The sequence below is a fragment of the Muscardinus avellanarius genome (assembly GCF_963383645.1).
Source record: "Muscardinus avellanarius genome assembly, chromosome: 16".
Classification (NCBI taxonomy): domain Eukaryota; kingdom Metazoa; phylum Chordata; class Mammalia; order Rodentia; family Gliridae; genus Muscardinus; species Muscardinus avellanarius.
In genome coordinates, this window is record NC_137802.1 from 52,613,238 (window position 1) to 52,636,439 (window position 23,202).

Here is a 23,202-nt window from a genome sequence, read left to right on the forward strand (position 1 = left end):
TTTTACCCACTCAATATCTTTGTCTTTGATGGTATGAACATCACCTAAAAAAACAGCCAAATGTCTCCAATTCCGATGGTTTTCATAAGCAGAGAAAGATAAATGAAAAGGAAGGCCTTGAAGGGTTTTATTTGCAATAGAACTAGAAAAGAAAACTGAGCAACTGTGAAATTTGGGGGTACTCTATGAAACAGACCAATTGCTCAGTAATAAAAAAAAAAGTATAATTACAATGGGAACTGAAAGTCAACTGCAGCATAAGCTATGGATATTTTCTTTTCTTTCCTTTTTTTTTTTGGGGAGGGGGGACTGGGATGGAACCCAGGGGCATTCTACCTCCCAGCTACACTCCCAGCCCTATTTTTTATTCTTTATTTTGAAACCGGGTCTCACTGAGTTGCAAAGGGTCTCACTAAGTAGCTGAGGCTGTCCGCGAACTGCGATCCTCCTGTCTCAGCCTCCCAAATGCTGGGATTACAAGCGTGCGCCACCATGCCCAACAATTATGGATATTTTCTGACAATATCACAAAGGATTGGGGCAAAGATGCACAGCAGAGAACACAGAACACTGTCTGTCTGTCTGTCTGTCTGTCTGTCTCTATCACTTTCTTTGTTTTATTTACTTACTTAGTTTTGGTATGGGGACTGAACCCAGGGCCTTGCCCGTGTGCTAAGAATATACTCCACCACTGAGCTACAATCCCAGCCCCAACACAGTCATTCTTAAATCCCCAAGTGGCAGGTAAAAGTCACTCTAAAGTTTTTTTCTAAGAGATAACTCCTTTCTGTAGACCTATATCCTATTCCAATCAGCAGTATTACTGTCACCAGATGATAAGCAACAGCAGTATTTAGAGAGGACTGATTATCAGAACAAGAAATAATCCTAGCAGGAGTCAGCATAAAGGCCTGGAGGATTATGTAACCACGCCCCTCTGTTCTACGGTTGCTTTCAGACTATCTTGTCTTTACAGGAGTCACAAAGAAATGCTATATCAGCAGGGAGCTGACAATTTGCTTGGGCCGCAGGTGTTAGATTTAGACTGCTTATAACTACATATAACGTTATAAAGTTAGGCCCAAGGAATAAGAGGAAACTGATGTCTTAATCTCATTCATTAAAAAAAAACACAGCCAGGCGTGGTGGCGCACGCTTGTAATCCCAGCATTTTGGGAGGCTGAGACTGGAGGATCGCGGTTTGCGGACAGCCTCAGCTACTTAGTGAGGCCCTCTGCAACTCAGTGAGACCCGGTTTCAAAATAAAGAATAAAAAATAGGGCAGGAGGTGTAGCTCAGAGGTTGAATGCCCCTGGGTTCCATCCCCAGACCCGCAAACACACACACACACACACACACACACACACACACACACACACACACAATCAATTCAGAAAATAATTTAGAAAGCACTAAAATCTAACACATTAAAAAACCTGTGATATACACTTTTTAGAATATGTAAGTTATAATAAGGCTCTGCCTTGTATATCCAAGCTTTGCTAAGTACTCCTAGAAGAGGAGCTGCAGCATAAGAGATGATTTGTGCAGCTTAAAGAATCACCACAGTGCTTTCAGTACATACCATAAAGTTCTGCTGGAGAGGGGACCAGGAATACATGATGGGAACCAATGCAACAGTGTTTAGAGACCTCATTAACATGTGTTGGCTTGCGAAGCCTGGGAAAAGGCTTTCTATGGTACACTGAAAAACAAGCAAGGACACGGTGAGGGAAAGGCAAGTGTAAGTATGTACATCAAGAGAGAGCTGTAAAGCGGGCGTGGTGGCGCACGCTTGTAATCCCAGTACTTGGGAGGCTGAGACAGGAGGATGGCAGGTTCAGTATTTCACTAAGTTGCCGAGGGCCTTGCACTGTGATCCTCCTGTCTCGAGCTTCTAAGTACAGGGAGGACAGGCTTGTGCCACCATCCCTGTGCTATTTATTTTATCTTGAGACAGAGTCTTACTAAGTTACCCAGGCTAGCCTCCAACTTGGGATCCTTTTGCCTCAACTTTCCAAGTAGTTGTTATTAGAGGTGTATGCCGTCACACCAGGCCTCAATTATTAACTGGGAAGAAAATAGGTGAAAAGGCTATTCTTTAATGATTTGCTATCCTACTCATCCACTATTGACTATAATAGCTGTATCCATTATCCAGACTTAGCGTGTGTGTGTGTGTGTGTGTGTGTGTGTGTGTGTGTGTGTGTGTGTGGTGTCAGGGGGGATTGAACCCAGGGGCATTCTACCTCTGGGCTATACTCCCAGCCCTATTTTTATTTTTATTTTGAAACAGTGTCTCACAAAGTTGCAGAGGGCCTAAGTAACTGAGGCTGGTGGGGAAATTGTGATCCTACTGTCACAGCCTCCCAAATAGTGGGAACACAAGCATGTGCCACCACACCTGGCTCCTACTTTATTTATTTTATTATTTATTTATTTATTTATTGGTACTAGAAATGGAACCCAAAGGCTCTCTACCTCCGGGCTACACTCCCAGACCTATTTTTTATTTTATTTGGAAACAGGGCCTCACTAAATTGCTGAGAGCCTCACTAAGTAGCTGAGGCTGACTTCGAACCTCTGTGATCTTCCTGTCTCAGCCTCCCACGTGCTGGGATTATAAGTGTGCGCCACCATGCCCGGCTTATTTATTTTATTTTAGTTATTTATTTTATTTTAGCTACTTAGTGAGGCTCTCAGCAACTTAGTGAGACCCTGCTTCCAAATAAAGCATAAAATAGGTTTGGGAGTATAGCCCAGAGGTAGAAACAAGATGTCACTAAATTGCTGAAAGCCTCACTAAGTACTGGGATTACAAAAGTGTGCCACCGCTTTTAGCTTCTTATTTATCTTTTAACAGGTTACAAATACAGAAAAAAACTTCATGCCCAAGGAAGAGAGGAAGGCCAAGCATGGATCCCCTCAAGTACCTTTTTGAGAAAAGGATGCCCACTCACAGGCTTCATTGACTGAACAGGCTGGACACGAAGCTTCTTCCATTCTTCATTGAGGATTTGGGTTTTTTCTTGAACCTTTGAAAAATTTGCCACATACAGAGCCTAACAAAGCCAAGAAAAAAGATTTCAAGACAAGAGAAAAAAACTACAACTCCTCCACACTGGAAAAATATATCCAAACCCAGAATTTTGTTCACTTGGGGTGGTGGTAGTGTTGGTGGTGTGCGTATGTGTGTGTGTGTCTGCATGTGTCTGTGTGCGCCCACACACAATACTGGGGACTGAACTCAAGGATGCTCTACCCCTGAGCTACATCCCCAGGTGTTTTTTATTTTGAGATCGCACCTCCTAAATCTCCCTCAGACTGCCCTCAGACTTGCCATCCTCCTGCTTCAATCTCTACAGCAGTGTGCCATCAGGCTGGCTTGGGAACTATTTTTTACCTTTGCGCCCATGTTTGCCTGAAGCCGTTTAAGCTGTCGAAGTCGCATATATTCAGATTTTACTTTTCTTTTCCAATAAGTGATGCATTTGGAAGTGGGGGGATTCGGTATATCCATCTTGCTGTAATCTAAGAGAGACAGAGATGAGAAATAGCATTTTATTGTCTGGAAATGATGCATTCCTCAAATTTGAACAAACAAGTCAATTATATGCTCATTCCCACTAAACTTATTCATACAAATATACATCTAAAGAACCTGTATATATAACTATAATAAAAATTTTCAATTTAAAAAGACTTCAAGCTGGGCGTGGTGGCGCACGCTTGTAATCCCCGCACTTGGGAGGCGGGGACAGGAGGATTATGCAGGTTCAAAGCCAGCCGCGCTGGTTTAAGAGACCCTGTTTACAAATAAAAAAAGTATAAAATGAGGTCTGGGAGTGTAGCCCGGAGGTAGAAGGGTTTCCAGGAACCCCAGTACCACAAAAAAAAAAAAAAAAGACTTCAAGAGCCAGATGTGGTGGTGCATGCTTGTAATCCTAGTACTTAGGAGGCTGAGACAGGAGAATTGCAAGTTCAAAGCCAGCCTTGACAACTTAGTGAGGTTCTCAGCAAATTAGTGAGACCTTGTTTCCAAATAAGAAATAAAATAAGTCTAGGGGTGTAGCTCCAAGATAGAATGCTTCTGGGTTCAATTCCCAATACCACAAAAAATAAATAATAATAATAATAAAACTAAAAAGACTTCAGGGCCAAGTATGGTTGTGTATACTTGTGATCCCAGTATTTGAGAAGCTGAGACAGGAAGAGCACAGGTTTGCAGCCAGCCTCAGGTACTTAATGAGGCCCTCTGCAATTTAGTGAGACCCTGTTTTAAAATAAAAAACAAAATAGGGCTGGGGTGTAGCTCAGAGTGTAGTAATACTCTCAACAACCTATTAAGATCCTGTTTCAAAATAAAAATAAAATAGTTTGGAGGTAGGATGTCCAAGTTCAATCCTCAATACCAAAAAATTAAAAAAAAAGAATTTTTAAAAAGTTAAAAAAAAAAAAAGGCAGTCATGGTGATGCATGCTTGTAATCCCAGTATTTGGGATGCTGAGATAGGAGGATTATGCGGGTTTGAAGCCAGTCTCAGCTACTTAGTAAGGCTCTCAGCAACTTAGTGAGACTCTGTTTCCAAATAAAATATAAAATAGGTCTGAGAGTGTAGCCTGGAGGTAGAAAGCCCCTGGGTTCCATCCCAGTACCACACACACACAAAAAAAAGTCTGGCGTGGTGGTGCATGCTTATAATCCCAGCATTCAGGAGTCTGAGACAGGAGGATCACAGTTCACGAATAGCCTCAGCTACTTAGTGAGGCCCTTTGCAACTCAGTGAGACCCTGTTTTAAAATAAAGAATAAAAAACGGGGCTCAGAGGTATTGCTCAGAGGTAGAATGGCCCTGGGTTCCTTCCCCAGTATACTCTGGGGTTCAATACATAGAACGGCGGCACCAACAACAAAAGAGATTCCACATCAGCAATTCCTGGTCCAATTATAAAAAAAAGTTTAGCCCCTGTCCCCCTGTGGTGACTTATTTTCTATTAAGCTCTCAAGCTGGGTGCGGTAAGTCAATGGCAGAGCTCATGTTTAGCAGGTGCAAGGCCCTAGATTTGGTCCCTTGCACCCTCCCCTTATCCCCCCCCCAACACACACATAAAGTTCTCTCACAATATTAGGAACCTGAATTTCTTGGGCATATGGGTGGCTACTCACTACTTTGAGTAAGAAAACAAAGTTCACATTTAAGAGCTTTATAGAAAGACCCACCCACACTATAAAACTGTACCCAAATTACATAAATCTACCACATGCCTAGTAATACAAATAGTACATGATAATATAATTTCATCTCCAAGATAGCAACAAGAGATATAGAAATTAGCAGGGTGTGGTGGCATATGCCTGGAATCCCAGTACTTGGGAGGCTGAGACAGGAAGATCATAGGTTTGTGGCTAGCCTCAGCTACTTAATGAGGCTCTCAGCAACTTAGTGATATCCTGGTTCAAAATAAAGAATAATAAAAAAAAAAGTTAGAGGTGGGGGTATACCTCAGAGGTGGAATGCCCCTGGGTGCAATCCCCAGTTCTGGAAAAAAAAAAAAAAAGAAAAAAAGAACTGTAGGAGCCAGCCATAGTGGCACACACCTATAATTCCAGTTATTTGGGTAGCTGAGACAAGAGGATCACAGATTCAAGGCCAGCTTCAGCAACGTATTGAGACCCTGTTTCAAAATAAACAATAAAATAGTGCTGGGAATATAAACTGGAGGTAGACTGCCCCTGAGTTCAATCAATCTCCAAATACAAAGAAAAAGAAATAGGGGTAGAAGTATAGCTTAGAGGAAGATGCCCCTAGGTTCAACCTCCAGACCAAAATAAATAAATAAATAAAAAATAGAGAAATTGATAACACTGCATATCATATTTTACCTACCTCATAGAATGCAAGGAGGACTGCTGGATTTGATGCTGTGCTTCTGTTCCTCAAAGGAATGGCAAGACACAAAGGTAAAACAAGGGTTCAGCTTTGCAAAGAGAGAACAGACAGTGGTTTTATTAAATCAAATCTGTCCGGCATATTTAGATCCTCACACCCTGAGTAGGAGGGTCCCCAGAACTCGAAGGCCTCAAGGTCTCTGCTACCACTACTTTCAGATGTAAATAAGTCTCCATAATACTTGATGCCACTTGGGAAGAGGCTTTTATTTTATTAAATTCTATCCTTCCATTCACATATTCAAATATATTCTTACATTACCAAGCCCATAAATGCATCTCTAGGTTTGCCCTGCAGGCCCCAAAACATTAACTACATGTAAAAGTTCAGTAAGGTATATACAATGATGCTTTTACTTTATATTAACTAGTTAGGCTTCTCAGAGAATTAATTCTATTAACTTTACCTCTCTTTCTCTTCCTTCCTTCCTTCCTTCCTTCCTTCCTTTCTGTGCTGAGGACTGAACCCATGGGCAGTCTACCTCCAAGCCACACCCCCAGTCAGCCCATTTTATTTTATTATTATCATCACCATGTTTGTGTATGTGGTACTAGAAATTAATCCCAGGGGCATCTACCTCAGAGCTACTCCCAGCCCTATTTTTTATTTATTTTGAAAAGGGGTCTCACTAGCCAGGCGTGGTGGTGCACACTTGTAATCCCAGCATTTGGGACGCTGTGACCACAGGATAGTGGTTCACGAACAGCCTCAACTACTTCGTGGGCCCTCAGGCGAGGCTGAAGCTATCTCCAAACTGTGATGCTCCTGGCTCAGCCTCCCAAATGTTGGGATTACAAACGTGTGCCACCATGCCCAGCTTTTGTTCTTTTTTGTTGTTGTTGTTGTTGTTTTGTTTTTTTGGTGGTGGTACTGGGGTTCCTGGAAACCCTTCTACTTCCGGGCTACACTCCCAGACCTACTTTTTACTTTTTATATTTTTATTTGGAAACAGGGTTTCTTAAACCAGCGCGGCTGGTTTCGAACCTGCACAATCCTCCTGTCTCCGCTTCCCAAGCACGGGGATTATAAGCATAAGCCCCCACACCCGGCTGTTTGTTTTTAATGGGGCTCTTACCATACTGCCCAGAAATTTAGAGGATAGCCAATATGGTAGCATACGCCAGAGGCTGAAGCAGGAGGATGGAAAGTTTGAGGCCTGCCTGGCCAATCAAGGAGACCCTGTCTCAAAATGAAATACACAGGCTGGGGATGCAGTTCAGCGGGACAGCACCTCTGGCTTCTATCCCAGGTACTGCAAATAAATAAACAGGGAAAGGGGAGGAGTTGTAGGAAAGAAGCAGAGAGGGTATTTACTGTTAACCCAAATCAAGTGACTTGAGCCCTTAAAAACAGAACTTCCCTGAGTTAAACATTATCTTTCTGAGGAAAGGAATGAAACAACAAGAAAATGCAAGAATTTGAATCAGCAGGTGCAGTCAGGGACATGCCCATCCCTGCTACTCAGGAGTCTGAGGCAGATGAATCATGTAAAAGCAGGAGTTCTAGGCCAGCCTGGGCAACGCAGAGAGAGGAGAGAGACAGAGACAGAGGAAAGGAAGAAGGAGAAGGAGGAGAAGAAGGGGAGCTTCCCTCCAAATTGGATAATCTCTCTTCCTTCTACATTTTTTTTTCAGTACTAGGGATGGAACCCAGGGGCATTCTACCTCCGAGCTACACCCCCAGCCCTATTTTTTATTCTTTATTTTGAAACAGGATCTCACTAAGTAGTTGAGGCTGGCTGTGAACCATGATCCTCCTGTCTCGACCTCCTGAATGCTGAGATTACAAGTGTGCACCACCAAGCCCAGCTTACATCTTTTAAATATTTCTCACTCCTATATGGAATGAGCCAAAACAGGCCTCATTGTTTATTTACTTATTTATTATTTTGGTGGCACTGGGGATGGAACCCAGGGGCATTCTACCTCCGGGCTACACTCCCAGACCTATTTTATATTTGATTTGGAAACAGGGTCTCTTTAAGCGTTGGCTTTGAACCTGGGCGATCCTCCTGTCTCAGCCTCCCAAGCATGGGGATTACAAGCATGCGCTACCACACCTGGCTCATTTTTTAATGGTTTTTTTTTTTTTTTTTTTGCAGTACTGAGACTTGAACCCAGGGGCACTCTACCTCTGAGCTAAACCCCCAGCCTGCTATTTTATTCTCTATTTTGAAACAGGGTCTCATTAAGTTACAGAGGGCCTCACCTCAGGCTGGCCACCGCAAACCTTCCATCCTCCTGTCTCAGCCTCCCAAGTACTGGGATTACAGGCGTGCGCCACGCCTGGCAATAGAACTATTTTAGAACATACATCATAAGCACATGTAATATTAAGTGCTTGCTCATAAAATTTCTGCTCTAAACGAACTTAATAATGGTCTGTTCCAGGAAATAAAAATTGGTTCAAGTCAAGAACAAAACGGGTTCTCTCAGAAGAGAACCCATGTTACTGACACCCAAATGTTACAGATGACCACTTGACATGGTTACCCTGATCCCAGCATTCGGGAGGCTAAAACAAAGACAGCAGTTTGGGGACAGCCTCAGCTACTACTTAGTGAGGCCCTCTGCAACTTACTGAGACCTTGTTTGAAAATAAAGAGTAAAAAATAGGACTTGGGGTAAAGCTCGGAGGTAGAATGCCCCTGGGTTCCATTGGAATTCCAAAGCAATTGCACTGCAATTCCTTTCCCATTCACTGACTGACTGATTAATGTTGGAGATTGAACCCAGGGGCACTGTACCTCTGAGCTATACTCCGATTCTATTTTATTTCTTATTTTGAAACAAGGTCTCACTAAGTTGCTGAAGCTGGCCTCAGACCTGGGATCCTCCTGTCTGAGCCGCTGCTGCAGCTGCTTCATGTGTGAGTGTATTTTTTTATTTTTTAATATTTTTATTGGTGCAGTGTAGTCACACATCTTAGTGGGATAAATATTTGTTACCTAAAAATATATTATTAAATATCTGGTTGTATCATTTTTTTACAATTTTATTAAGCTCAGTTAATTTTTTCATCATTATCAGAATAAACCTTTACTGGGAGTTAGTACCCTCTGTGGTAGCTGAGCTTACAGTTATGCAGAACTTGTTTTTGAACCTCTCTGGGATTCCATAGAATATAAAATAAGATGTCTCTTCAAATGCTACTACTTTTAGACACATCTGGGTTCTTAAAATAGAATATTTTGTAAATCAAAAACAGGCAAAACATATATTGTGTAGACATACATGCATACATCCAGTATGTTTGCTTTGTTTTTTTTTTTTATTTTTTATCATATGTGAGTGTAGATTTGTAGATTTCTTAGGGAGATGGCCACAGAAAAATATCACTATTTTTATTAAAGAAAGGAATAATAATTGAAATGTGATCTCCTATAGTCTGTCAAGAGAGATGAAAGTAAACACCTGACAACAGTCCAAAAATTAATGGCACCACTTCTAATTTTTCTCAAGAGTTTTATTTGGCCAGTAGAGTATACACATATACACAGAAATGCCACTGAGTTTTAACCAGTCACATTGTAAAAAATAAGCCACACTTCCTCCATTTACAATTAAAGTGATATCTGATTCTCATGTGTCTATGAGTCAATATTTATTTCACTTGGCTTTTTAATGGGTCTCCAATGCCTTTAAAAGTTTATTTGGCAGTTGGTCAATACCCGTAGGGTGTGTGAGGAAGAAGAAACGTGCTGCAGGGAACAAGATAGATATCATTAAAATAAATACCTGAAGCCCAGCCACGCGGTGTCGCAGCAGCTGGATCCTAACCAATGACCATCACATCGAAGGTTAAAAAAAAAAAAAAAAAAGAGAGACACTCCCTGGACCAGACCAAGTGTGGAGAAAAGTGGGATCTTGGGTAAAGGGAGTAGAACAAAAAAATACTCTTTGCTTCATTATTTAGTTACCTACATGTGCAAAATTATGTTCATTTATATACTGAAGACAACTGCAAAATGTACACTGTTAGGGGCATAAGTGTGTGTGTGTGTGTGTGTGTGTGTGTGTGTGTGTGTGTGTGTACATGTTTGCATGAGAACTCAGGGGCATTCTACCACTGAGCTACACCTCCCAGACCAATTTCATTTTTTGTTTGGAAACAAGGTCTCACTAAGTTGCTAAGAGTCTTGCTAAGTTGCAGAGGCTGGCTTCGAACCTGTGGTCCTCCTGCCTCAGCCACCCAAGTATGGGAATTACAGATGTTTGCCACTATGCTTGGTTTGGGAATAAGTCTTTACATGAATAATCCTAGTAAAAGATCATGAGTCCAATAAAGAACGGGAAAAAGTTAAACAGATTCATCTCCAAAAAAGATAGAGGAATGCAAATAAGTACACAAAAAAGGTGCTCACCATCATTAGTTATTAGAGAAATGCAAATTAAAATCACAATGAAACCGGGTATGGTGGCCCAGGCTCGTAAGTCTCAGTCCTTGGGAGGCTGAGACAGGAGGATCACAGGTTCACAGCCAGCCTCAGTTACTCAGTGAGGTACTCTACAATTCAGAGATACCTTGCTTCAAAATAAAGAATAAAAGGAAAAAAATAGGGCTAAGGGTGTAGCTCAGAGATAGAATATACAATTCACACCAGCCAAATGATGAAACCAACCTAGGTGTCTGTCAACAGATGAATGGATCAAGAAAACGTGGTCTATATACACAATACAGAACTTTACTCACCCATAAAGGACAAAATTAGCTGGGTGTGGTGGTACATGTATGTAATCCCATACTTAGGAGGCTGAGACAGGAGGATCACAAGTTTGAAATCAGCCTCAGCAACTTAGCGAGGCCCTTAGCGACTTAGTGAGACTGTTTCAAAAAAAAAAAAAAAAAAAATGACTGAGTTAGCTCAGAGGTAGAATGCCCCCGAGTTCATTTGCAGGTAAGTAGATGAAACTAGAGATTATTAAGCTAAGTGGCATCAGCCAGTCTCAGAAAGTCAAAGGTCCTATGTTTACTCTCATATGTGGAGGCTAGAATAAAAATAAGAAACAAGGACTCTAGTGAAGTGAGGAGGGGAGCTAGTAGAGCATCTGAAGGGAGTGGGGAGGTGAGAGCATGCATCAAGGAAGGGAACAGTTCAAATAAGGCTATATCCATACATCACAAATGCATCACTACCAATCCTTTTTTTTTTCCGGTACTGAGAATTGAGCCCAGAGGCATTTTATCTCCAAACTACATCCCAGCCCTATTTTTTTTTTTTTTTGGTGGTACTGGGGGTGGACCCCAGAGGCTTTCTACCTCCGGGCTATACTCCCAGACCTATTTTATATTTTATTTGGAAACAGGGTCTCACTAAGTTGCTGAGAGCCTCACTGAGTAGCTGAGGCTGGCTTTGAACCTACGCGATCCTCCTGTCTCAGCCTACCAAGCGTAGGGATTATAAGCGTGTGCCACCATTCCCGGCTCTATTTTTTATTCTTTATTTTTAAACAGGGCCTCACTAAGTAGCTGAGGATGGCGATGAGCCTGGGATCCTCCTGTCTCAGCCTCCCAAGCGCTGGGATTACAAGCACGCACTACCACACCCGGACACTACCACATTACTAACACGTATGGGGAAGTAGGACAGGGGAGCAGGCCAGAAATGGAGGAAAAGTCAAAAAGCGATGTGTGCATGGATGTCTGTATAGCTCTGAATCTCACTATAATGCATAATTAAAATGTACCAATAAAAGAATAAAAAAGACTCTAGTCTGTTTTGATTCAAATTATTAGAATAAATGAGTCAGAGAAAAAAATATATATATCACATTTTTTTGGTGGGGAGTGGTACTGAGGACGGAACCTAGGGGTATTCTACCTTGGAACAACACCTTTTTTTTAATTTTTATTTTGAAACAGGGTCTCTCTAGGTTGATAAGAGTCTCACTACATTGCTGAGGCTGTCCTTCAACCTGTGATTCTCCTGTCTCAGCCTCCCAACTGCTGGGATTACAGGCATGTTCCCACTGTATTCAGCTCCAGCTACCAATTAAGGAACTCATGACTTTAAGGCACTTAAATTTCAGCTGATAATCTACTGACAAACTAAAGAGGTAGGAGGGAACCCCTTACACAGTGCAGACAAAAGAAAACAAACAAAATAAACTGGGACTTTCTTGAAAGAAGGTATTCCCTAAGAGCAGTTTTTTGTTTTGACTTTTGTTTTTAGTGCTGGAGACTGAAACCAGGGGTTCTATCTCTGAGCTACACTTCCAGCCTTATCTTATCTTTTATTTAGAAACATGGTCTAAGTTCTTAAGAATCTCACTAAACTGCTGAGGCTGGCTTCTCTAACCTGCAATCCTCTAGTCTCAGTATCCTATATACTTGGATTACAGCTGTGTGCCATCGAACCTGGCCAGTTTTTCCTTTTCAAAGGCTCTCCCTCGCCAGATGTGGTGGTGCACCCTTGTAATCCCCACGCTTGGAAGGCTGAAACAGGAGGATCGCACAGGTTCAAAGCCAGCCTCAGGCTTCCGAGGCCAAGATCGGAGCCTGCCAAGGGTTTAGGCCAGTGCCGTGGCCAGCGAGGCTGGGATCGGAGCCTGCCGTGAGACAAGGCCGGTGCTGGGGCCTCTGAGGCCAGGATTGGAGCCTGCCGAGGGGTTAGGCCAGTGCTGGGGCCAACAAGGCCAGAATCGGAGCCTGCTGTGAGGCAAGGCCGGTGCTGGGGCCTCAGAGGCCGGAATTGGAGCCTGCCAAGGGGTTAGGCTGGTGCCGGGGTCAGCAAGACCGGGATCAGGGCCAGCTGTGAGGCAAGGCTGATGCTGGGACCTCCGAGGTCGGGATCAGAGCCAGCTGATGCATTAGGCCAGTGCCGAAGCCAGCGAGGCCGGGATCAGAGCCTGCCGCGAAGCAAGGCCGGTGCTGGGGCCTCCGAGGCCTGGATAGGAGACTGCCGAGGGGTTAGGCCGGTGCCAGGGCCAGTGAGGCCGGGATCGGAGCCTGCTGTGAGGCAAGGCTGGTGCTGGGGCCTCTGAGGCCTGGATAGGAGACTGCCGAGGAGTTGGGTTGGTGCCGGGGCCAGCAAGGCCAGGATCGGAGCCTGCCTTGGGGTACGGCCAGTGCTGGGGCCTCCGCGGCCGGGATAGGAGCCTGCCGAGGGGTGAGGTCAGTGCCGGGGCCAACGAGGCCGGGATGGGAGCCTGCTGTGAGGCAAGGCCGCTACTGCGGCCTCTGAGGCATGGATCGGTGCCAGCCGAGGGGTTAGGATGGTGCCGGGACCAGCGAGGCCGGGATTGGAAACTGCCATGAGGCAAGACCGGAGCTGGGACCTATGAGGCAGGGATCGAACTCTGCCGAGGGGTAAGGCCGGTGCCAGGGCCAGTGAGGCTGGGATTGGAAACTGCTGTGAGGCAAGGATGGAGCTGGGACTTGCGAGACCAGGATAGGAGCCTGCCGAGGGGTTAGGCCAGTGCCAGGGTCAGCAAGGCTAGGTCGTGAGGCTAGGTCGGTGCTGGGGCCTCTAAGGCCGGGGGCAGAGCCAGCCGAGGGGTTAGTTCGGTGCGGGGGCCAGAGAGGCCAGGATCAGGGCCTCCCATGAGGCAAAGCCGGTGCTGGAGCCAGCAAGGTCGGAATCAGAGTCCTCCGGGTGGCCAGGGCACTACTGGGGCCGCCAAGAGTGGGATCGGAACTTGCAATGCGGAGCGCACAGAGAAAAAGCACAGAAAATAAAATCCAGATGCTTCCCCTAATTAGCAAGATCTAGGAGGAAAGGGGTAACAGGAGGAGGTCGAGTAGTAGAAAGGGCCCTATTGAGAAGCAATTAAGGTGACCAATCAGAGGGGAGGGGATGGGGGAGAATGGAATCTCTTTAAAACTCATGAGGTGATTATCAAAGATAATCACCAATTAGGCATGGGATCGAGGGGGGGAGGGAATGGGATGGGAATTGGATGAGGGCTTATTGGATGATATGTGCTGGTATATCCTTTCAAGTCTTGTATTCCAATGAGATGTATGATTACAAAAAATTTTTTTAATTAAAAAAAAAAAACAAAGCCAGCCTCAGCTCTTTAGTGGGGCTCTCAGCAACTTAGTGAGACCCTGTTTCCAAATAAAATATAAAATAGGTCTGGGAGTATAACCCAGAGGTAGAAAGCCCCTGATTTCCACCACCAGTACCACACACACGTGCACACACACACAAATTGTGTGTTTATGTTACTAAAAATTGAACCCAGAGACATTCTAACCTCTGAGCTACATCCCCAGCCCTTTTTAAAATTTTTTGCTTAGAAACAGAGTCTCTCTGGGTTGCCAAGAGCCTAGCTAAGTAGCTGAAGCTGTCCTCAAATCTGTGATTCTCCGGTCTCAGCCTCCCAGGTACTGGGATTGTTGGCATGCACCACCACTTATCTATTTATTTTTGCAGTACTGGATATTGAACCCAGAGACATTCTACCTCTGAGTTACACCCCAAGACCTATTTTTTATTCTATATTTCTAAACAGAATCTGAGTTTCAAAGGGCATAAGTAGCTGAGGCTAGCAGCAAACCTGTAATCCTCCTGTTTTAGTCTCCCAACTACTGGGATTACAAGTATGCGCCACCAGGCCTAGCTTTTAATTTTTATTTTTTGCTGAGCTTGGTGGCGCATGCTTGTAATCCCAAGTCATGGGAGACTGAGACAGGAGGACAGGGTTCACAGCCAGCTTCAGCAACTTGTGAGGTCCTCTGAAACTTAGTGAGACTCTGTTTCAAAAAAAAGGATACAACGCTTGGGAGACAGAGACAGGAGGAGCTTAAGAGACCCTGTTTCCAAATAAAAAGTATAAAATATAAAATAGGTCTGGGAGTGAAGCCGGGAGGTAGAAGGGCTTCCAGGAACCCCAGTACCACCAAAAAAAAAAAAAAAAAAAAAAAGAAGAATGTAAATTTTGATACAGTGTCTCACTAAAGTATCCAAGATGGCCTTGACACAGATTTCCCTGTCAAAGCTTCCAGAGTACATTGTTGGTTGGTTGGTTTTTCAGTACTAGGGATTGCTCCCAAAGGAGTTCTACCTCTGTGCCACACCCTAGCCCTATTTTATTTTATTTTTAGTTTGAAACAGGGTCTTACTAGGTTGCTAAGTCTCACTACATTGTGGAGGCTGTCTTCAAACCTGCAATCCTCCTTGTCTCAGCCTCTCAAGTACTAGAATTACAAATGTGTGCCACCACAACCACCTAGTACCTGGCTTTAAAGGTCTGAGCCAGGTGGGCAGGCTAAATAGAAACTTTTTTTTTTTTTTTTGCGGGTCTGGAGATGGAACCCAGAGGCATTCGACCTTCGAGCTACACCCCCCGCCCTATTTTTTATTCTTTATTTTGAAACCGGGTCTCACTGAATTGTAGAGGCCTAAGTAGCTGAGGCTGTCCGCGAACCATGATCCTCCGGGTCTCAGCCTCCCGAATGCTGGGATTACAAGCGATCGCCACCACGCCCAGCTAAATAGAAACTTTGAACTTAATCCAGGACCACAGAAAGATACATTTAATGAAATTCAATATTACATGTTACATAGTTAAGATATAAACCAAAGGCAGGAACTGTTATGTACCAGGATTAAGGAAGACAGATTTTTTTTTTTTGGGGGGGGGTACTGGGGATGGAACCTAGGGGCTTTCTACCTCTGGGCTATATTCCCAGACGTATTTTATATTTTACTTGGAAACAGGATCTAAGTAGCTGAGGCTGGCTTCGAACCTGGGCAATCTCCTGTCTCAGCCTCCCAAGTGCTGGGATTACAAGGATGCGCTACCTTGCCTGGCTAGGAAGACAGATTTCAAACTCCAACTATTAAACAAGCAAAATTAATATTTTAAATAATTATTTATTTTTTGTAGAGCTAGGGACTGAACCCAAGGTTTCACACAGACTAGGAAAGTGCTCAATCACTGAGATATACAAAAAGCCCTTAAAGGCCGGGCGTGGTGGCGCACGCTTGTGATCCCTGCGCTTGGGAGGCAGAGACAGGAGGATCGCGCAGGTTCGAAGCCAGCCGCGCGCGCTGGCTTAGGAAACCCTGTTTCCAGATAAAAAATGTAAAAATAGGTCTGGGAGTGTAGCCCGGAGGTAGAAGGGCTTCCAGGAACCCAATACCACCAAAAAAACAAAACAAAACAAAAAGCCCTTAATTTTTTAAAAGGCACACTAATTCATTGAGCGTGGTGGCGCACACTTGTAATCCCAGCATTCGGGAGGCTGAGACCAGAGGATTGCAGTGCGCAGACAGCCTCAGCTACTTAGTGAGGCCCTCTACAACTCAGTGACACCCTGTTTCAAAATAAAGAATAAAAAATTGGGCAGGGGATGTAGCTCGGAGGTCAAATGCCTCTGGGTTCCATTCCCAGACCTGCAAAAAAGAAAAAGAAAAAAAAAAGCATACTAATTAAAAGGCAAGGCAAGTATAAGAGAAATAAGTCAAACTTCATTTTCTTACTTCTTCACTTTCTTTTTTGGCGGTATTGGGGATGCAATTCAGATGCACCCTACCACTGAGCTACAGTCCCAGTCCATTTATTTATTTATTTATTTATTTATTTATTTATTTATTTATTTATTATTTCAGTACTGGGAATAAAACCCAGGGGCATTCTTTTTCCAAGCTACACCCCTAGCCCTGTTTTTTATTCTTTATTTTGAAACAGGGTCTCACTGATTTGTGGAGGTCCTCACTAAGTAGCTGAGGCTGACCACAAACTGTGATCCTCTTGTCTCAGTCTCTCGAATGCTGGGATTACAAGTGTGTGCCACCATGCCAGGCTTTTATTCTTTGTTTTGAAATGGTCTCTCTGAGTTGCAAAGGCCCTCACTCAGTAATAGCTGAGGCTGTCTGTGAAGCGCGATCCTCCTGTCTCAGCCTTCCAAATGCTGGATTACAAGCATGCGCCACTATGCCTGGCACCAGTCCTTTTTATTTTTAAGGTGTGTGTGTGTGTGTGTGTGTGTGTGTGTGTGTGTGTGTGTGTGTGTTACAGTGAACTGAAGGGGCATTCTACCTTAGAATACACCCGTTTTCCTCATTTTTATTTTTTATTTTTTTGAAACACTAAAATGTGGAGGGCCACACAAGTTGCTGACGCTGGCCTTGAACCTGTGATTCTCTTGTCTCAGCCTCCCAAGTTCAGGGACTACAAGCATGTGTCACCATGCCTGGCTTATTTTGAAACAGAAACTCACTAAATTACCAGGCTGACCTCAAACTCACAATCCTCCTGCCTCAACCTCTCAAGTGGTTAGGATTATAGGTGTTGTACCACTGTATACCTAACTCCTCATTTTTTCCATTTTTGCAAAAGTCTTCCTTCTTGGCTGTAAAATTTATTTCCTTTTCATTTTATTTTAAACTGGGGATTGAACTCAGAGGCATTTTACCTTTGAGCTATACCCCGGACCTACTTTATTTTTATTTTGAAACAGGGTCTCACTACTTGCTAAGGCTGTCCTTGAACCTGCAATCCTTCTGTCTCAGCCTCCCAAATACTGTGATTATAGTCCTGTGCCACCACACTGGGCTTGTAAAATTTCATTTTTAATTCCAGGCTCTTTACTCTAGAGCTGTTTCAAAGGACACTAATGTCACCATGATAATGATGAGATCATTTACACTTGATAATTTTTTTTTTCTGGTGGTACTGGGGGTGGAACCCAGAGGCTTTCTACTTCCGGGCTACACTCCGAGACCCATTTTTTATTTTATTTGGAAACAGGGTCTCACTAAGTTACTGAGAGCCTCACTAAGTAGCTGAGGCTGGCTTCGAACCTGCATGATCCTTCTGTCTCAGCCTCCCAAGGGCAGGGATTACACCCGGCTTACACTTGAGAATTTTAAAGTTGTACTTTAGCATCAAGTTCCACGAACCGGGTGTGGTGGTGCACACTTGTAATCCAAGTACTTGGAAGCCCGAGACAGGATGATCACAGGTTCGTGGTCAGCCTCAGCAACTTATTGAGACCCTAAAAAACAATACCCATAAAAAACACTTTGCCCCCCAAAAAAAAACACTTTGACCCAAAAATAAATTTAAAAAATAGCTGGGTATGGTGGTACATGTTTTTAATCCCAGTACTTGGAAGGCTGAGACAGAAGGATCACAGGCTCACAGCCAGCCTCAGCTACTTAATGAGGCCCTCCACAACTTAGTGAGACCCTGTTTCAAAATAAAGAATAAAATAAGTCTGGGGGTGTGGCTTGGAGGTAGAATGACCCTGGCTTCAATCCCAGATGCCACAAAAATTAAGATAAATAAATAAAAATAAAATAAAATACAGCTAGGGGTGTAGTGTAGAGGTAGAATGTTCCTGGCTTCAATCCACAGTACCAAAAAAAAAAAAAAAGCTCCATGAATGGCCTACAAATACTCTGCCTGTTGGTGGCAGAAGTAGGACCCAAATATCTTGACTACAGATTCTAGAGATTTTACTATTTCTTTATTCTACAAATATGTACTGAGTACTTAACACATGCTAGGTACTGTTTTGGGGTGTTTTTGGGAAAATAAATATTCCTGCTCTTGGAGAGTTAATTCACATCATCTGTGGTGTGTGTGTGTGTGTGTGTGTGTGTGTGTGAATGCCCAGGGGCATTCTATCTGTAGGGTGCTGCAAGTCTGGCCAACTTGCTAAGGCTGGCCTCGAGTCAGTGATCCTGTCTCAGTCTTTTATACCTTGATAGTATTAATAATGTTATAGATGGTCCTTTTTTCTTTTTAAGTACCTATCTCCTAACACATATTCCTATTTAAGTCAGTCACCCTTTTTATCAATTCCACACCTGGGAATTCAAGGGAATTCTAGGACTTAAAAACAGATAAATTCTCATTGAAACCTCTGATAGAATTACACCTTCTCAGGTTAGAAACTCCATTCAATACCGGTTTCCTTATCTTACAATCACTGGGTGGGGCATTTTCCTATTCACAGGTTGCAAAGGTAGAGAGACTGAGGCTTTCAACTGGTGCACACCCAACTGTTCCGGTACCTGGCTCTTTTCCCTCGGCTCCCTCCCTGGGCCAAGCCCCGGGCTTCATATCTAGGCTACTCCATTTACAAGCCTGTATCTCACCCATCAAAAGTTCACCTTCAATATTCCACTGGCGGCACGAGCGTCTTTCCGTTTCCCTTCCCCTCCCTGCCCATCACTTTTTACCGAAATAAAAAAGTTTGTCCCACATTTTCTAACAGGCACGTCCCCAATACAACAACTGTCTTGGCTTCAAGGCTCTTTTACTTATATCGCTGGATCCTCGGGAGAATTCTGGGGGTGGGCACACTGGCGCCGGCCCAAGTCTGGAGAAGCTTCGGAAGCGTCTTGCTCGGGGCCGGGACTGGGGGGAGGCGGAGGCGGCGAGCGAGGCGCCCCGGACGCAAAGACGAGGAAGCGGGGCTCTGCGCTCGCGCCGCCGCCTGGGGAGCCCCGCGCCGCTCGCCGCAGCTCCGGCCCCGCTTCTCACCGTCACCCCTCCACACCCGCGGAGCGGCGCAGCCCCGCCTCGGCCTGGGCGCCCGGAGCCCACCTCGCCGCTACGACCCGCAGCCCGCCCCGCACCGGGCTCCCGCCTCCAACCCGAGTCCGGTCCCCGGGACGCGCCGCTCCTCCTCCGGGACGCGCGCCCGGCCCGCCTCGGGCTCGCGGGGGGCTCTCTCGCCCTGCCGCCCCCGGCCCCCGACCTCGGAACGGGGAAGGGGCCCTGACACCCCCGGCCAGCCAGGCAGCGTACCCCCGACTTCCTCCCAATTCCCAGATCCCTTCGCCTTTTCTTTCCCCGGGCCCGCGCAGCGAGGTGCGGAGGCCCGGCCCCACCGCCGGCCAGGCTTGTTTACTCACTCACCCTCCATCCCGAGCCGCAGGGACCCGCCGCTAACACGCCTGCGCGCCGCGGCCACGCCCCCGGCCACGCCCCCGGCCGTCGCGCCTGCGCACTCGCGCCCCCCGGGCCGCGCCCCCGTTGCGCCTGCGCACTCGGTCACGCCCCCGCCCGACGCGCCTGCGCACTCGGCCGCCGGTTGCTTGCGCTGTGCTGCAGAAAGTCTGTCCTTTAGCGTTCTTTTCCCGGACTCTGGAGAACCAGGTGGTGCACACCGAACCTGACGATTTCCATGGTGGCGCTGTCAGGGGTGCGGAAAGGCTCTGGGAAAACTTTCCAGAGCCAATGATACCCTCTCGAAGAGCTTATCGAGCGACGCTTCATTCCCCACATTCTAGGGACAAGCCACACCTCTCGGCGGTGGAAGGCAACCTAGAACCGCCTCACGTTAGTGCCTCACACCTACCAGTTTCTCAGACACCTATCGATGAGCTCCAAGTTCCTGCTTTGTTTATGCCTGGTTTCCCCGTTTCCGTCAATAGATCTCCCAGTCACCTAAATTTAAAAGTATAGCCTTACCTGGGGTGGTAGCACATGTCTGTAATCTCAGTAATTGGGAGGCTGAGACTGGAGGATCACAGGCCAGTCTCAGCAACTTAGTTAGGCACATCTTCACCAATTTAGCAAGATCCTGTTTCGAATAAAAGAAATAAAATAGGGCTGGGGTCTGGTTCAAAGGTGGAGTACCCCTGGTCTCAAACCTCGGTACCAAGTAAGAGAAAATAAAAAAGTATAGCCTCATATAAAATTAGTTACAAGGGGGGAAAATATTCACATTATAGGTGTGAGATCTCGCACTTAACCAAATGATCAAAATTAACATCACCAGGGATGAGAGATATAGCAGATATCTCTCAGTATGATGCAGTGAGAAGGATGCAGTGTTCTTGACAAAAATGCATCAACTGCTGCCTGTAATCCTAGCAACTCCAGAGGATGAGGCAGGATGACAACGGCAGTAGGATCACAAATTCAAGGCCAGCCCCCAGCCTCTGAAATTTAGCAAGATCCTGACTGACAAGGGGCCGGGAGGGTGGGGGGGAGTGTGAATATGTCGGAGTCGTAGAATGTCCCAGTGATATAAACTGAATTTAATGAAGAATATCAGACAAATCCGAACTGAAGGGCATGCTATAAAATCATTGACCAATGTCCATAAAAGTGCTATGATCATGAAAAATAAAGAAAAGATTGGGGGAGGGAGAGAAGGAGGAGGAGGAAGAGGAAAAGAACACCAGCTGTGGTGGCCCATGTCTGTAATCCCAGCATCTCAGAGGCTGACACAAGAAATTTGCAGGTTCAAAGGCAGCATCAGCAAATTCCCTAGCCCCTCAGCAACTAAAGAGAACCTGTCTAAGAACATTTTTTTTTTGATACTGGAAATTGAGACCAGGGACATTCTTTAATTTTAATTTTTTTATTTGATGCCAGGTGTGGTGGCACACACTTTTAATCCCAATACTTGGGAGACTGAGACAAGAGGATTACAGGTTCAAAGCCAGTCTCAGCCACAACTTAGCGAGACACTGTTTCAAAAATAAAAAATAGGACTGTAGCTCAGAAGTAGAATGTCCCTCGGTTCAATCCCCAATACCGCATACACACAAAAAAATAAATAAAATTTTTAAAAAGCCAGGCCTGGGCACACACCTGTAATCTCAGCATTTGGGAGGTTGAGACAAGAGGACTATGGTTCACAGACAGCCTCAGCTACTACTTTGTGAGGCCCTCTGAAACTTAGTGAGACCCTGTTTCAAAATAAAGAATAAAGCTAGGCGTGGTGGCACACACTTGTAATCCCCATGCTTGGGAGGCAGAGACAGGAGGATCATGCAGGTTCGAAGCCAGCCGCGCTGGCTTAAGAGACCCTGTTGTAGCCTGGAGGTAGAAGGGTTTCCAGGAACCCAAGTAACACCAAAATAAATAAATAAATACACAAATACATAAATACAAATAAAGAATAAAGAATAGGGCTGGGGGTATAGTTCAGAGGTAGGATGCCCCTGGGCTCCATCCCCAGTACTGCAAAAATAAATAAATAAATAACATAGGGCTGGGGGTGTAGCTCGGAGGTAGAACACCCCTAGGTTCCACCTCTAGTACAACAACAACAACAACAACAACAACAAAGGAACTGTTCAACATTGGAGGAAACTGAGAGGATCAAGTCACAAATTCCAGACCAGCCTCAACAACTTAGGGATATCCTGTCACAAAAAAAAAAAAAAAAAAGCAGGACATGGTGATACATCCCTATAACCGCAGTGCTTGAGAGGCTGTCAAGAGGGTACCAGGTTCAAGGTCAGCATCAGCAACCTAGCAGACCCAATAAGTTGCTGAGAGCCTCACTATGTAGCTGAGGCTGGCTTTGAACCTGTGCGATCCTCCTGTCTCAGCCTCCCAAGTACGGGGATTAAAAGCGTGTGCCACCACGCCTGGCTTTGAGAAGACCCTGTTTTAAAATAAAGAATAAAAAATAGGGCAGGAGGTGTAGCTTGGAGTTAGAATGTCCTTGGATTCCACCCCCAGTACCAAAAAAAAAAAAAAAAAAAGTTTCAAAAGCAGACAGGAGGATCACAGATTCAAAGCCAGCCTCGGCAACTTACTGAGGCCCTCCAGAACTTTGTGAAGCTATCAGCAATATAGTGAGACTCTGTTTCCAAAAAAATAAAATAAAAATAAAATTGGGCTGGGGATGAAGCTGAGAGGTAGAATGCCCCGGGTTTAATTCCCCAGTGTCACACGCACACGCGCACGCGTGCGCACACACACACGAATTTCAAAAGCATCCTAGGTAGCCTGGCATGCTTCTAATCTCAGCATTTGAGAGGCTGAGACAGGAGAAACTCAGTTTGCAGACAGCCTCAGCTACTTAGGCCCTTTGCAACACAGTGAGATCCTGTTAAAAAAATAAAATAAAATAAAAAATAAAAAAACAGGGCTGGGGTGTATCTTGGAGGTAGAATGCCCCTGGGTTCCATCCCCAGTACCACATATACACACAAAAAATCCTAGGTGATTACAGCATGTAGCTAAGCTTTAGAACCACTGTACTGCATTCGCAGCTGTTAAAAGCACATGGGTTATCTAAGGAGAGATGTTTCAAAAAACTGAATGTTAGGAGGGAGACCAGTGGGAGATTGGGAGCCACGGACGTGTGGATGGTGATGAGCCCACGGGAGTCGACAACATTGCCTTAGGAGAGTATGCCAAGCAAGCAGAGCAGAGATACAGAGAAACGTTTGAGATAACAAGAAAAGACACGGGTAAAAGAAAGAAGCTGTAGGGATTTATACCAAGGTTGAGGCTGAGCCGTGTCGCCCAGCTGAAGTCCCACCTCTGCATTCAGCCTCCTCGAGCTCCCGGTCCTGCCGGATGCTTTGGCTCCAGTTCCACT

The 23,202-nt window shown here is 45.1% G+C and overlaps 1 protein-coding gene across 3 annotated transcripts in view; it reads right to left on the reverse strand.

The window, feature by feature from the left end:
* Positions 1 to 3,526, reverse strand: part of EZH1 (enhancer of zeste 1 polycomb repressive complex 2 subunit) — a gene marked incomplete at both ends in the record, with an annotated part of 28,798 nt that extends 25,272 nt beyond the window's left edge. Inside the window, 3 exons of one of the 3 annotated variants that reach the window (XM_080713235.1) lie at positions 1,586 to 1,705; positions 2,934 to 3,062; positions 3,404 to 3,526. In XM_080713235.1, coding sequence (XP_080569361.1) covers positions 1,586 to 1,705; positions 2,934 to 3,062; positions 3,404 to 3,520 — 366 coding nt within the window. The remainder of the gene's footprint in view (positions 1 to 1,585; positions 1,706 to 2,933; positions 3,063 to 3,403) is intronic. The other 2 variants (XM_080713233.1, XM_080713234.1) reach the window with 2 other exon arrangements.
* Between the last annotated feature and the right edge of the window lie 19,676 nt (positions 3,527 to 23,202).